General features: G+C 41.4%; 1 protein-coding gene across 7 annotated transcripts in view; it reads right to left on the reverse strand.

Moving 5' to 3' along the window:
* Positions 1 to 16,460, reverse strand: part of Phf20 (PHD finger protein 20) — a 146,033-nt gene that overhangs the window by 21,337 nt on the left and 108,236 nt on the right. For all 7 annotated transcript variants that reach the window (XM_003467814.5, XM_063248434.1, XM_063248435.1 and 4 more), the window contains 3 exons: positions 3,938 to 4,036; positions 3,134 to 3,298; positions 2,414 to 2,592 (listed from right to left, as the gene is read on the reverse strand). In XM_003467814.5, coding sequence (XP_003467862.2) covers positions 2,414 to 2,592; positions 3,134 to 3,298; positions 3,938 to 4,036 — 443 coding nt within the window. The remainder of the gene's footprint in view (positions 1 to 2,413; positions 2,593 to 3,133; positions 3,299 to 3,937; positions 4,037 to 16,460) is intronic.

Genomic DNA, 16,460 nt, shown 5'->3' on the forward strand with positions numbered 1-16,460 from the left:
TGGGTGTAATGGCACACACCTGTAATCTCAGTACTCAGGAGGCTAAGGCAGGAAGATCAACAATAGTTCAAGGCCAGCCTGAGATACACAGTGAGTTCAAGGGCAGTCTAGAATATATAGGGAGACTGTCTCAAATAAATAAATGCCAAAAATTAATAATGGCTCACTATAATCTAACAGGACAAGGGATAAAACTCAGTAATAGAGTGCCTTGTATTTTATCACTGATACAAAAAAAAAAACTACACAAATTAATAAGAAAATGAACCACTGTGAACAGAAAAATAGATAAAGAGTACAAAGAGACCAATCAAGGTAGTAAGGCAAAAAAGTTAATTATTAAATAAAAACTGCTCAAGTCAATCATTAAAAAAATTTTTTTTTTGTCTTTTTGAGACAGGGTCTTGCTGTGCAGTTCAGGCTAGCCTTGAGCTCACTTTGTAGCCCAGGTTGGTCTCCAACTTGCAACAATCCTCCTGCCTCAGCCTCCGAGGGCTGGGATTACAAGCGTGAGCCACCATGGCCAGCAATTATTAAAAACTGATGTAAACTAACAACATAAATTAATGTGAAATAGCTGGGAGTGGTGGTACATGCCTGTAATTCCAACAGTGCAGAGACTGAGGCAGAAGGATCGCTCCAAATTCAAGGCCAGCCTGATCCTACATATTGAGATCCTCTCAAAACAAACAATAATAATAAAATGGGAAAAAGCTAGACATCATGCATGGCGTACACCAATAACCCAGCAATTTGGGAAGCTGAAGCAGGAAGACTGCAAATTCAAGCACAGCCTGGGAAATTTAACAATTTAGCCAGACCCTGTTGTTAAAATAAAAAAGAGCTTAGCTGAACATGGTGGCAGACAGCTGTAATCCCAGAACTTGGGAGGCCGAGGCAGGAGGATCACCGTAAGTTTGAGGCCAGCCTGGGCTATACAGTGACTTAAGGTCAACCTGAACATTAAGACCCTATCTCAAAAACATCCATAAAAACATCCATAAGTAAAAAAATAAAAATACCCTCCCAAAAAACCAAAATCAGATATATAAATTAAACTATATAGTAAACCAAAATCCCAAAAGTGAATTTCAAAAATTGAACCCATACTAACTAACAGCATTATTAGGGCAAGAAAATAAAGCAAGCCAAGGAGGGCAAGGCCTTCTCATAATCTCCACACACTAGAGAAAACTCTTACTGGCAGATGGACAGACACCTCCTTTACTGGAAACAGCCACCCTCTTGTCCACACAACAACAGAGGTAAGCTCCAGGCAGCCTTTCTATATGAAGCTGCCCACATCCCTCAACCTCCACCGAGCTCCAGGCCAGATGATTAGACCGAGGATGGCCATGTGACCCAGCAAAAATCTTTCTGCCTCCCCAAATACTCATTCACCTGAGCTGGGTTGGAATTCCATACCCAGGAATTCAGAATTGGCACTGAGATTCCAAGATCAATCTGCCTCATCTCTTGAACACAAAAAGACAAGACAAAAAAGATGGCAAGGGGACACACCTATGTGACCATTTTATATCTTCTAAGAAAATATGTAGTAACATAAAAAAATAAATAAATGGAAGAAAAGAAGTAGCAAAAAAGAAAAATAATCAAATTGATTCTGGAAAGAAGCAGGGAACAGTGTGAGCAAGGCTTTGTGTTCCAACATCTTACTCTCTCGACAATGTACTTGCTCCTGAAAAATGCTAACTAATACAAGTATGACTTACTTTCAAAAAAACTCAGGTTTCCTGGCCAGCCGGGCAGCTGCCAAGACACCCAAGGTATTTATGACAGTCCTTGAAGTCAGCCAGACAGCAGCCACTTCCATCAGAACTGCAAGTAACAAACAGTTTAAAAAAAAAAAAAAAGGGCCACAGCAAGCAAAGGACCAGTGATGTTCTCAAGTAGGTAGGCAGGTCCCACCTCACAGGAACATTCCAAGGAAAAAGATAACATACCAATAGGAACAAAGAAGTTATAAAATCAGCGTCCATTTCTTTAGGCAACAAAGAAAATCTGCTTCAAAGAGAAGATGATTCATAAAGTTAAAATGTCACCCCAAAGTCTGAGTTTCTGCTGGCCTCACTGTGTGACCATTGGCAAAGTCACTGTTAACCCAGGGCAGGCTTCAAAATGAGCAGAGGATGAGAGGCTTGTAATCAACAATTCCTTGAAGCCTCTTTTATTCTATTTTGTTTTGTTTTATTTTATGGATGGGCTATTTACAGCAGCCTGAAATTCCCAGAAAATCAAACCAAAAGCAAACTCAGTCTACTGCTATTGGTACCAAATATCTGAGGTTTTTAATATGACTCAGCACTGTTGCTAACCTCAACCTTCTCTCCAAGGACCAGTGGTTTTTTGTTTTGTTTCTTCTTTAGGCTTGTGTTCTGGAAGCTCTACCTACCTGAATCATGAAATCATTTTCCTCCTGTACTTCACAGATGCAACGGACCACCTCAAAGTCATAGTGGTCATCAGCATCAAGTTCCTCATCTGGATTGGTGGTCACATCAACATCTTGACCATACTCCTCGTCACTCCAAAGAAAGCTCTCAGAAGAAGATTCACTCAAATTATCTTCCTCTGGATGAAGAGAACCAACAGTAACTATTTTAAATTATACTTCAAAATTTGTAACCCTGGAGTGTCCATAGTGGAAAATGACTTTATAACCCACTCCTCCAGGAGCTGCACAGGGTTGGGAAATAGAAGCACAAATCTGTTCCTTGGGCTTGTCATTAGTAACAGCCCAAAACAGAATACACTGGCTGGCAATTCTCCATTTCCTCATTTCACTGGGGGAACATGAAGCCCAAGGTCAGTGGGTGCTCAAGGTCACAGAGCTTGCTCGCAAAGAAGCTACAACTCTTTGTGACACATACAGTCCCTCACCCATAGCACTCTAACATGCTGCTCAGCCTACCCCATCCAGCCTGGACCTGGTTTGCCATCAATCTGTGTCCACAGCTAGCTTTCAAGCTCTGCAAACAATGAGGAAGGAGTGAAAAATCCCAGGACGATCAATCAGAGTACCACCCCTCCCCACTTAGGACAAGGAAACATTTCTTCCAGACATTAAGTATTACTTCCTAAAGTATCTTTAGGCCACAGGGAGCACCCTTACCAGAAGCTTTCAATTTCCCTTTGTGGTTGCCAGATTCTGAGCCATGAAGCTGTGGGCTCATATGGACCACAGGCTTGTGTGAGGACCCACACCTGGTGACAGCAAATGCCTTGGGTGGCGATGGTTCCTGGGAAGTGTCACTGATGTCCTCACTGCAGGGGCATTCTGGAAGAATGGCAGACATCATCAGGGCACTCCAGAATCGAACTCATTCAACCAACAAGTCTGTATTCCAAGAGCTCAAAGGCATGAGGACAGTTCACCCACAAAGAGGTATGGAAGACAGATTTAAGGATTCATATTTTCAGCCACCTGTGAGAATCCTAAGCCCAAATTCTTCCTCCTCCTGTCACTGTCTCCTTCTTTCCTGGTAAGACTGATTTTCTACGCCAAGAAGTTACAGAGAATAACATCTCTTTAACTCCCAAGGTTGGAACATAGATTTTCTGAAATATTATTGTGTAGGTAGACAAACCAAGAAGTAAATCCTTTCTTTAGAGATGCATGTTTAAAAGTCATATGTGTGAACAAAAATAGTCACTCATCTGCACATCCTCTTGGACTCTGATGCCATCATAAATGCCAGCTAAATCTTGTAAGATCTAGGGGAGTGTCTCACCCCCAAACTGTGTCAGAGCCCAGGCTAGATGGTACACAAAAGCCCAGAGAGAAGCCTCTGGTCCCTATTCCCTTCAATGCAACTCAGAGGGCATTTGGAGAGGAAGCCACCAAAAAAAAAAAAAAAAAAAAGGAGAGGAAGCCACCCCTCCCCACCTAGGACAAGGAAACTCAAAGGAAAGTCACCAGGTTTGATTTTCTTTTTCTTTTTCTTCTTCTTCTTTGGTTTCACTCTCACAAGTTCTTTGAACTTTTTCTCTTTATTCTTTTCCTTGTCTTTTGCAGCTAGAATTAAAAGTTGAAGAGTTAGCACTTTAACATTTTCTTTTCAACACTCAGAAGTTATCATTAATAATGGAGCATGTTCAATGCGAAGAACTGAACAGGTAGCAGAGTCCTGGTGAGACTCTGGCTGGAAGGACATCTTTCTTGCCTCTGGCACCTCTGTGAGGTACTGCTACAGCAGTACCACTTGGCCTTCAAACCTGGAGGACATGGGCTGCTACCTAGGTAACACAAATGAATTTTGGGTAGAACACACCACACTCAGACCTAAGATGTGGATTGGACACTAAAACTTTGTCACTTATTGTTTGTAATTGAGGTTCAATGCTCATAACATAAAATTCATCACTTTTGTTTTAGACAAGGTCTCACTATGCAGTTCAGGCTGGCCTCAAACTCGGCAGCGCTCCTCCTGCCTCAGCCTCCTAAATCCTGAGATTACAGGTGTCTGATACATTCGGCTCATCTCTTTTTCTTTTTTTTTTTTTTTTAAATCGGTACCAGGGATCGAACTCATGACCTCACGCTTTCAAAGCAGGTGCTTATGCCGCTGAGATAAATCCCCAGCAGCTTGCCTCTTTCAAAAGACAATTCACATTTTCTCTTGTTCTGGGATCAAATTCAGGGCTCATGCACCTTAGGTACCTGGAGTCACATTCCCAGGCCTTTTATTTTGATACAAGATCTCTCACTAAATTGCCCAAGCTAGACTCAAACTTGTGATCCTCTGATCTCAGCCTCCAGAATAGCTGAGATGACAGGTGTATACCATCACACCTGGCTCTCTCGGCTTTTTACAGCAAAATTCCTTATCTGTACTCCCTTTTCAAGCTCTCCCTTCACTATTTTGCCTAACTCCACTCTAAAAATCTTTCCACCTTCCATTCTACTATGACCATTTTTCAAAGTGAACAGCCTCACTGTGGAAAAATTCAGTTTTTCCTTCTTTTATATTACTAACTATATCTGCAGTGTTGCAAAAACTCATCATGCCTTACTTTTAAATGTCAACAAGAATTTAAGCAGACATTCCATGCAGAGATATTCAGTCAAGAGAAGGCAGTTGTCCAGACAGAGGCTGAGACAGAAAGGATCAAAGCAGCTCTAATTGTAGTTGCCCAAATGACTACAAGCAAGGTCCCATTTCTAAATAAATAAGCAACCCCCTCCCCCTTATCTTGGTTGTGCAGGGGAATGAACCCAGGCCTTCATGCATGCTACTAGGAAGTGCTTAATGCCACTGAACTACAGCTCCAGACCCCAGCTGCCTATTTTTAAATAGCAGCAATAAAAACTGGAATTTGACTCCCGAAAGAATAGCTGCCATCAAGAAATCAACTGCTAACAAATGTTGGTGAGGCTGTGGGGAAAAAAGGAACACTTCTTCACTGTTGGTGGAAGTGAAGACTGTGCAACCACTATGCCAATCAGTACGGAGAATTCTCAGAAGACTAGGATTGAAAATTCCATTCAACCCAGCTATTCCCCTCCTAGGTATTTTCCCAGAAAACCTGAAAAGGTCATAGCACAGTGATGTATGTGCACCCATGTTCACAGCAGCACAATTTGTAATAGCTAAATTTTGGAAATAACCAAGATGCCCATCAACCACAGAGTGAATGAAAAAGATATGGTATATTTAGATGATGGAATATTACTCAGCTACAAAAAGGATGATCTTGAGGCCTTTATAGGCAAATGGAGACAACTTGAGGTTATCATTAGTGAAATAAGTAAGAATCATATTTATAAATATCACATTGTATCTCTAGTGTAAAAAGTAGTAAGAAATGTAGGAGTAATAAACCCAGAATGTGTAGTTGATAAAAAAGAGAGGAAAAGGCAGTGTTCTAAAGGATATGACTGTATGCATGTTTAAGTGTGTAGGATTGATAACCATATTACTAAGTTTTTGTTAGATCATTGAACAGAACTGTTTGCAGTCTTGCTGTTTGAATGTCCACTTTGTATGCTTTAATTTTGTAACTTGAACAACTATTTCTAAGAAGACAATATGTAATTATCAACTAGTGATTTCTTACTGTTTATTTTTTTGAAACTCTGTATTATTTCTACCCTTTTTCTGGTTTTTTTCCCCCTTTTTTTAAAAAAAACTGGAATTTGAGATCAAGACAGCAAGTAGTGCTAGGAAGTAAGCCGAGGAGTTTCTTTGGCCTTATCTAACTAAAATCTATTTTTTCACCTTACATTTTATAGAACAGCACCCCCACTTTAAGCAACCCAAAAAACAGTATGAGAGATGAGGGATGGGGCAGTTCGTTCTACATTCTCATTATCACATTAACCTAACCCACACTTAACACTTTCCTAACACAATCTGTAATGAACACACACACACATACACACAGGTCTACCTGTGCTCTGCTACCCCGTTACTGAATTTTCCTTTTTTTGGTATCAGGTATTGAACTCACAACCTCATGCTTGCCAAGCAGGTGCTTGTACCACTGAGCTGTATCCCCAGGCCCTGAATTCCTTTTATATTTATTTACTGGGCTTTAACATTTTTTATTCTTCTTATTACATACTTACCATATATTCACAATAGGGAACTCGCATCTGTACAGTGTGTATCTTAATTCTTCTTTCCCACTGCTTTCCATTTTACTCCCTTCAACACTTTCTCTCATTTATACAAACTCTGTATCCATTTTCCCCGTTCTCTTCTCTTTCTCTTCCTTCCCTTCCCCCTCCCTTCTTCCCTGGTCCCCTTCCCATTTTAAACACGTTCTTCCCACTTCCTAATCTCATCATCTTCCTTTATGCTCCTTATTTATCTTTTGAGTTCCTCACACAACAGAAACCATGCAATATTTAAACTTGTGTGCCCAATTTATTTCACATTAGATTATGATATCAAAGTGCATCCATTTTCCTACAAAGGACTTGAGCTTATCATTCTTTCTGGAGTAGTAGAGCTGCACTGTAAATAAATACCACATTTTCATTATCCATTCATCTGTTGGGCATATGGGTTGTGGGCATATATATGGGCTGTTTCCAAGATTTATCTACTATACATTGTGCCGCTTTATAGCACAGGTATGTGTAACCACTGTGGTATGATGCTTTGAACTTTAGGGATGATATCTAAAAAGACAGGCTGAGTCAAATGGAACCTTTTAGTTTTTGAGGAATCTCCATACTGATTTCCAAAGTGCTTGTCTCCATTCCCACCAACAGTGGAGAAGGGTTCCTGTTCCCACCGCGGCACTCTTGCCTGCACTTCTTACTAGTTGAGTTCTTCATAATACCCATTCTTTCTGGAGATGGAATCTTAGAGTTCTAATTTGACCAGCGTTGTTGAATCCTTTTTCATATACTTATGTTTGTACTTCTTCATCTGAGAAGTATATATTCAGATGCCTATCTTTGGACTGGATCTTTAAATTTAGGGGGTCTCCTGAAATTCAAAGAGCCAATCCAAAAATGGGCATCTGAGATGAATACACAGTTCTGAAATGAAGAATTACAAATGGCAAATAAATACATGAAAAAATATTCATCATCATTACAGAAATGCAAATTAAAACCACACTGAGATTCCATCTCACTCCAGAAAGAATGGCCAGGATCAAGAAAACTACCAACTGGGGCTGGGGGGTTAGCTCAGCTGCATAAGCGCCTGCCTTGAAAGCAGGCAGTCATGAGTTCGATCCCCGGTACTGGTAAAAAAGAAAAAGACAAAAAAAAGAAAAAAAGAAAAAGAAAAAGAAAACTACCAACCACAAATGCTGGAGAGGCTGTGGGAAAAAAAGAACTCTCCTGCACTGTTGGTGGCAGTGTAGACTGGTGCAACCATTGTGGAGGTCAGTCTGGAGATTTCCCAAAGAGCTGGGATTGGAAGTCCCATTTGATCCAGCTATTCTGCTTCTAGGTATATTCCCAAAAGAACTGAAAACATAATACTACTGTGATATATGTGCACCATGTTTACAACAGCACAATTTGTAATAGCCACATCTTGGAAACAACCTATGTCCATCAACTGAAGAATGGATAAAAAAGTTGTGGTATTTTTATACCATGGAGTACTACTCAGCTATAAAGAATGATCACATTGAGATATTTATAAATGTATGCAACTTGAGATCCTACTCATAAGCAAAATAAATCAAACTCACATGTATAAACACCAGATAGTCTTCCTAGTGTAAGAAATGGTAAGAGTACATAAGAGTTTATGGTAATCATGATTCCCCATTACATTGCTTTGGAGCCTTATAATGTTCCCATTCATTAGTTAGAATGGTTTTATCCTGGGTTGTTTGATTTTATTATCTGTGATGATATGAACAACTATTTTGAAGAAAACAAGACATTATAATGGCCAGTGCTGATTTAATATCATCTTGTTTTGAAGTCCTACCATGCTTTTGTTCTTCTGTTTCCGTTGGTTCTATCATGTTGTATCTTACTGGATTTTATTATGTGTGATAATATAAACAAACTTTTTATGGACAAGGAGATAATATAGTAACCATTTTTCGTTTTCTGTTATTTGGTTCTTTTTAATGGTTTTATACTATTTTGTTATGTTTGATACTATTGTGTATAAAGATATACTCAACTATTTCAAGGAAAGAGATATTATGGTAGCTACTGATATATCAGATTGTCTTGTGCTGAAATACTGTGTTGCTTAAATAGTTGTGTTCTGATCTGCTTTGTTATGTCCTCTTTTATCTTAATCTCTTTAAAGTAAAAAAAAATTTAAAAAATAAATTTAGGGGGTCTGGTTTTTCAAGTTCCATATCTTAGATGTTAGTACTCTAAAGACTAGCTGATAAAAATGTTTTCCCCATTCTGTGGGTTGTCTCTTTACTCTGTTAGTTTCTTTTGCTGGGTAGCTCTATTAGCTTTAAAATCACATAGCTGAAGAATTTTCTCAATGTCACGGGATTTACTTTTTTGTTTTTTGAGATAAGGTCTTATTATGTAGTTCAAGCTGGTTTTAAGCTCCCTGGGATCCTCCTGCCTCAGCCTCCTAAGCGCTAGGACCACCACAGCAGGCTTGCATTTAAATCTGTACATATTTTTAATAAATAATTTCAAAATGGCAAACTTCAGTATTGCACAAAGTATAGTTAATTCATGTCAGGCACTGTGGCACATACCTAATTTCAGCACTACGGAGGCTGAGGCAGGAGGCTCACTATGAGTTCAAGGCCAGCCTGGGCTACAAAATGAGTTCAAGGCCAGCCTGAACTACATGGTGAAACACTGTCTCAAAAAAACAAAAACAAAAAATTACCATTTCAATATGAAATCCACATTAAATATTGATAAGTTTTCACAGTGCTTGCCTGGCAACTGCATGGTCATGAGTTTAATTCCTGGTGCCCACCCCTAAAAAAAGTTTTTAAAGAAAAACACAAAACACACACACACACACACACACACACACACACACACACACAAAAACAAACCCAGCCAACCTTTAACATTATTCTTTACAGAGGAAAGTGAGAATTCAAAATCATAGAAATCACTGGGTGTGATGGTGCATGCCTATAATCCCAACATTCAAGATGCTGAGGCAGGATAGTCACTGCAAATTCGAGGGCAGTGTGGGCTACATAGCAAGTTCAAGACCAGGCTGGACTACATAGTGGAACCTTGTTTTAAAACACACACACACACACACACACACACAGATAGAGAGAGATAGAGAGAGAGAGAGAGAGAGAGAGAGAGAGAAATGAGTAAAAAGGTAATCTCAAACCCACTACAGATCTCGGGAGTCCTAGTGCACTAGGCTAACCAACAAAGATGCAGATCTACTACTATTCAATAACAGCAACATCTCTTCTCTGGCTATACAGATGTCTCACTTTGATTTGAACTTCATACATGTGATAAGCATGTGGGTGTGTCCCAGGATCACTCCTGCTCTTTTTTCCTTCCTTTTTTAAGTACTGGGGAGTGAACCCAGGGCATCATGCCTGCTAGGCAAACGTTCTTCCCCTAAGCAACACACCCAGCTCCCACACTTTCTTCATCCTTAACGCTACAGGGTAGCATCTAACAAGTGGTCAGGACTGACTCCAAATTTAGTTAAGTTGTCAGAGTGATCTCATGTTCCTTGACACAGTGACAAGTTTAGATAATCTGAGCTAAATCCAATTTTTGAGGTTCATGAGGCAGGAACAGGAGTGGACCAATCAGACTCCAAATTTGTAACTGGTGTGAGACTTATCAAAAGGCATGCTCTTACTTTCTTGTTCCATTTGAATGACAAAACATGGAGCCCGCAATGATACTGGCTACTATCCTATGACTGCAAGATAACCAATCTGGAAACATCACTGAAAGTGGAATTGGAAAGACACTGGGTCCTCAGCCCATGAGCCTGGAACAGCAGCTGCCCTGGACTTCACTGTCTGAGTCAACTGTCCTCTCTACACAGAACCCATTTGAATTGATTTTCTAGTTCCTTGTAACCAAAAGCATTTTAAGTGCTACATCTGGCAGCAAACATGGTCACACTGAGCTTTAAAGATTCTCTTCCTAAGGCTTCAGGTAGAAAATTAAATAGCAAACAGTGTCAGGGATGTAGCTCAGCAGCATAGCACCTACCTGGCAAGTGCAAAGCCCTAGGTTTGATTCCTAATACAAAATTTAAAAATCTACTTGGGCAAGAGATATAACTCAGTGGCACAATGCCTACATGGAAAGCATGAGATCCTGAGTTTGATTCCCAGTACCCTCAAGTAATAATAAAATAAACAGCAAAGATTAAAGAGATATTCTAGGAAGCTGTTCTAGAAGCCTATGCTCTCTAAACCCTGGGGGAATAGAGAAAACTTTCAAAGGCTCACCCTGGCAGCTGGCTGAAGTGTGATGTAATTTGTGATCACAGATGGCAAAGCTCACAGGTCCTGACAAGACAGTAAGAACTGCCTAGCAGGGACTGTGCTAACCCAGATGAGTTCCCTGAAAAGGAAAAGGGGCAGAAAAGGGCACAATCAGAAATCAGACAGAAGGCTCACTATGTACTTCACAGGACCCTGCCTGGAGGATGCACTCTCATTCCCTGCTCTGGGCCAGGGTGCTCATCTTGGAAGCCTGAAAGACAGCCGATGCTACAGGTAAGAGCACAGGTTCTGCAGATACACTTTAATTGCTGCTCTCACACCTGCTGGAGGCATAAATATTGGCTCAAATGAATCCAGCTGATCTGCCCCTTGACTCCTAAACTCTAAAGTGGGTATAATAATGTCCAGCTTATAGCATTTAGTTTGAGGACTAAAGTCAATACAAGTAAGGAACTTTGAACACTACCGTGCATAGGGCAAGAACTTAGATGTCAGCAGTTACTATCATGTTTGCAATACTCTCCCAAAAAATGGTAGTGGTCACTGTGAGCGCTCTCAATAGCTGGACCAACTGTTCCTTAACCCACAGAGCAAACCTGGCTACAGAGCATCCTCCAGTGGCTGCCTCTGCTGGGCTAGAGTAGGAATAATTTCCTGCTAGAGCTCTGGATCACAGAGCAGCTTGTCACCTAAGGAAGGTGAAGTTTTACTCCAGGAGTCATTGTCCTTTACCCAGGCTACAGATGCCCATCAGAAGAAACACAGTAGCTCTTCTTTCTTTCTTTTTTTAACGTTTTTCTTTTTAAGACAAGGTCTTGATATGCAGTTCAGGCTGGCCTTGGGCTCACTTTGTAGCCCAGGCTGGTCTTACACTTGCAGTGATCCTCCTGCCTCAGCTAAGTGAAGGGATGACAAGAGTGTGCACAATAGCTCTTCTTGCTCCCTCAGTATAGCTGGCTCTCAATTTTTAAAATCTACTCATTAAAAAATAAACAAATGGATAAATAAATAAATCTACGGCTCATTGATTTAGGATAGCAGAGAGACAATTATCAGATTGCTGCTTCAGAGAAAGAAGAGAATAATACCACTTAGGAGAGAACTGCTGATATGCCACAGAGCTTAGCCATGGGTTGGGACATGCACGGACCATAGCCTATCCTAACCTGCATAAGGGAACAGCAGCTCAAGAGTAGAACGGAAACAGGAATGGTTTGGGGGAGTCTCACTACCTACTAGGTAAGTGGCACTTAGAGCCTGATACCACTGTTTCACCGGGTCTACTTTTCTAGCCTCATCTCCCTTCAGTCCCCAACTGTGGGTGCCCAGACATCAGCTCAGAAGGGCCTCCAAGAAAGCCGTCCTCAAGCCCTGCCTCAGCTCATGTGGTGGAGACCACCATGTCTTCCCCAATACCTACTTCTTCTCTAAGAAAAGCGCATTTTCTAGCTTCCCTTGAATGAAGAATGACCAGGTGCTGGCATTCTGGCCTAAGGTACATAAGCAGAAGTGACATGTGGCACTTCTGAGTTATGCCCTTAAAAGAAAGCATCATATCCTTCCCTTCTCAGTGGCAGACAGGTAGGTCGTGAGCCATCCTGGACCACAAATAGGCACAACACCTAAAGTCTCATGGGGCAATAGGGAACAAGCTGAGCCAGCTACCTTCAGGGCCACAGCAGAGCTACAGTGAGTAGGCTGTAGTCTGATCTGAGAGAGAAATAAGCTTCCACTTGCTTTAGCCAGCTATTTGAGTCTTCTCTGCTATGGCCCCAATACTTTTATCTAATTAAGTTCATAATGTTCTCCCCCCTTTAAGGAAGACAGGTATGTTCCTGTGAGAAGGTCATCTAATAAAAAAAAAGTACAGATGGCAACCACCACCACCACAACAACAATAACAAAGGCACAATCTGGTGCCCCAGGTTTATTTTGGTTTAAAGCCAAGGTTTACCCACAATGAGACTGATTCAGATAGATACGGCAGTAGGTTGTAAGCACAGCTGGTGCTCTAACCTGAGAATAATCCTTGAGCTAAGCCACTACGTAGAACTGAACTCACCTATATAGAAACAAACCCAAATCTAAGAAAGCTTGAGTTGGCCTCTGTGAAAAAATTTACTAAGTGGAGTCTACCAAACTGAATTCACTTGAAAAAATAAATCTAGATTCACTTATGCATGGCTGAGGGAAAAGGGCACATTGAGCGACAGAATTTAGAAGGCTGGAGCCGGAAGGGGCATGTTAGAGACAGGTAACCAGTTACCACAACTATCTAAATTCTCCCTTTAAGGCCTGGATTAACCAGCTCCGGCTGCTATAACAGAACACTAAGACTGGGTGGCTTAAATAAAAGACATTTGTATCTCACATTACTGGGGAGGAAGCACAAAATCGGGATCCTGGGCAATTTAACTCCCCAGCAGAGACCTCTGCTGCATCATGACGTAACAGTGAGAAGTATCTCTCTACGGTCTTAAAAGAACAATAATCCCATCATAAAGATCCTGACCTCATGATCTCACCTAAACTCATTTACTTCCAAAGATTACTTCTCCAAATATCATCACAATTGAGGCTTAGACTATACCATATGAATTAGGAGGTTAAGAGTGAGGGAGAGCAGGGACACAATTCAGCCCACAACAAAACTGAAATGTCACTTTCTCCTCTCCTAGTTCTTCCCTGTAGGTAAAACCCACACTTTCATTCCCAGAGCGCTTTATGTTTCCTAAAATAGAAATGTGGTTTTCTCCGCACACAAAAGGACATTGTCTCAGTCACAACTCTTCTTTCACTACCACTTTAGAACAGAAGAAATCAGCTCTGTGAAGAGACATGCCTGATGTCACATATGGCTTTATTTCTAAGATGGCTCTATGGGCTGCAGACAGAATGGCATCTTTTGCACAGCCTTTTGCCCAGCTTACCCACCAAAACCTAAGGAAACAAATCAAAAACTCTCCACAGGTACTTCCAGGTCCTGAAGCCCCAGGAATCCATCAGAACAATCCATTAAAATGCAAGTTCTTGTATGCCACTGTCGGCATAAACTGGGTACTTTTTATAGCTGCCATCTCCCAAGCAGCACACACCCTGAGGTGGTTTGTTTTCCACACTGCTATGAACCAGCAAATGGGCTGTTTCATAGTATCACCATGACACATCTTTCCAACTAAATTCTCCACACTGTCTCCAAGTTCCACCCACAAGATGAAAGCTCTCTTAGAACCTTGAGGTGTAATACAGTCTATTTTTTCAGATTTGAAGACACTGCGAATATTAGCAAAGCCACCACACTAGAGAGGCTCTGATGGAGAGAAGGTGAGAAAGGATGCTGGGACAGGGATGCCTTCAAGAGGGCTGAGGCAGAATGAGGCAGCTGCACTGTAAAATATTCAGAATATTCTGCCACCTTCACTCTCATTGAAGACTAGCTGCATGATGAAGGTTGATCACATCTATAAATCCCAGGCCTCAGATGATGACTGTAATGTTCCTCATAGTGGTGAAGACAGGACTAGTGGCCTTCAAGTCGCTTTGTAGCCCAGGCTGGCATCAAATTTGCAGCAGTCCTCACCTCCCAAGTGCTGGAATTACAGACGTATGCCATTGTACCTGGCAAGTTTTGGTTTTTTATTTTGCTTTGTTTGAGACAGGTTCTCATAATTAAGGATGGCCTTTAACTCATACAGATTCTCCTCCCGCAGCCTCATGAGAGCAGGGATTACAGGCATGCGCCACTATTCCTGGTTCTAAATTTTTAATGAAAAATAAAATAAATATAATCCCAAGTTAGCATAAAGAATGAGACCCAAGAGTGGGACAGGCAAGAAGAAAATCACTCACATCTCTCTACTATATCAAAATGGCATTGCCAGGGGCTGGGGATTTAGTTCAGCAGCATAAGTGCCTGCCTTGCAAGCCGGCAGTCGTGAGTTCGATCCCGGGTACTGATAAAAAAGAAAAAGACCAAAAAAAAAAAAAAAAAAAAAAAATGGCATTGCCTTGTCTATTGGTTCTGTAGCTCTCAAGGGTTTCTCAGTAACTGGCTAAGTTTAGAGCTCATCTCTCACTGCCTGGCCTGAAGTCTCCACTGAGACAAACTGTACCTATTAAGAGTTTACTGCTGGGCATGGCGGTGCATGTCCACAGTACCTGCACTCAAGAGGCTGAGGCAGGAGGATTGGTACAAGTTCAGGCCAGGCGGACCCTGTCTCCAAAAAAGGCTAAGGGAGGTAACACTATTTTTCTCCATTTCATGGATAAGGAGTGGAACTTAGCAAGTTCTTTGCCCAAGGCCACAGAGCAAGTGAAAAGGTGAAACTGCATTAAATTATGCAAGGTCCTTCCTTAGGCAATTGCTTGAAGAAGGATGAAGAGCTACATCCTAGCAGAGGCAGATACCATGGGGTTAGGCAACCATGACTTTCCCTGGGTTCCTTTCGAGCATGCTGCTTGCAGTTTCCACCTCTGGAATACCCTGATTCTGGTGGTTCTGTGATATGGGGGAGGGAGGAGCACCCACTTTCAGGGTTGCATCCTAGCCCTGCTCAGATGGCACTGTCACTCTGGCCAGCACTTGCCATTTTGACTGGCTTTGGCATCTGTGTGATCGCCACTGACTCCATACTATCTCCAGTCCTTAACTGCTAGCTGAAGAGCCCAGAGTCTGCAGAGCCCACAGAATACCGCAGGGATTAATCTAATTCATCCCGAACCAATGAAACCCAATTAGAGAGCTCACACAAATGCACCAACTTCAGCCACACATGGCAGGATGACACAGACAAAATCCTGGAACAAGGGGAAGAAGAGAGCCATTTCCTACATCAGGCCTTCAAAGGGGCTCACGAATTAGATTAATTCATAGACTCATCACACTAACTCAGCAAGTTTATACCCAGAAAAGCACAGAGAAGCCAGGAGACCTGCAGAAAATGCAATAATGGCAAAGGGAACAGGATGGAAATCTCAAGCTCTGTGGCCCACTCCAAAACTTATCCTTAGATAATGTTCTGCAGTGAGTGATACAACCAGGTTTGTATTTTCACAGACCCGTGCAGTGGCAAAATAATTGATAGAACACAGTGGACCAAAAATGGAGAAAAAAAACAGGCTGAGAAATGCTTCAATCGAGCCAAGAGGAAAAAACCTAGGTTAGTCCTTGGGATTGAAAAGGAAAGGATAAACATGGGAATAAATCAGATATAGGTAAAACTCAAAAGCATCTCAAATACTATCACTATTTTATGTGAAAAGCACCATCTTTTGATATCTCTCTCTCTCTCTCTCTCTCTCTCTCTCTCTCCCTGGAGTTTCTTTTCTTTTCTTTTCCTTTGGGTACCAAGGATCGAACTCTTGATCTTACACTTGCCAGCCAGTCGCTTATGCCACTGAGCTAAATCCTCAGCCTGTGGTTTATTTTCTTTTGTTCTTACTGCATTGTTATCATCTCCTAAATATTTAAATAGGTTCTTCATGGAGGCAAATTGCATGTATTTAAAACATATAGATAAAAAATACTTTTCACAAATGAGCATGCCAGGGCTGGGGATTTAGCTCAGTGGCATAAGCGCCTGCTT

This window comes from Cavia porcellus, unplaced genomic scaffold (genome assembly GCF_034190915.1).
Source record: "Cavia porcellus strain 051 isolate PalLab524CR breed Dunkin Hartley unplaced genomic scaffold, mCavPor4.1 scaffold_5, whole genome shotgun sequence".
Lineage (NCBI taxonomy): Eukaryota > Metazoa > Chordata > Mammalia > Rodentia > Caviidae > Cavia > Cavia porcellus.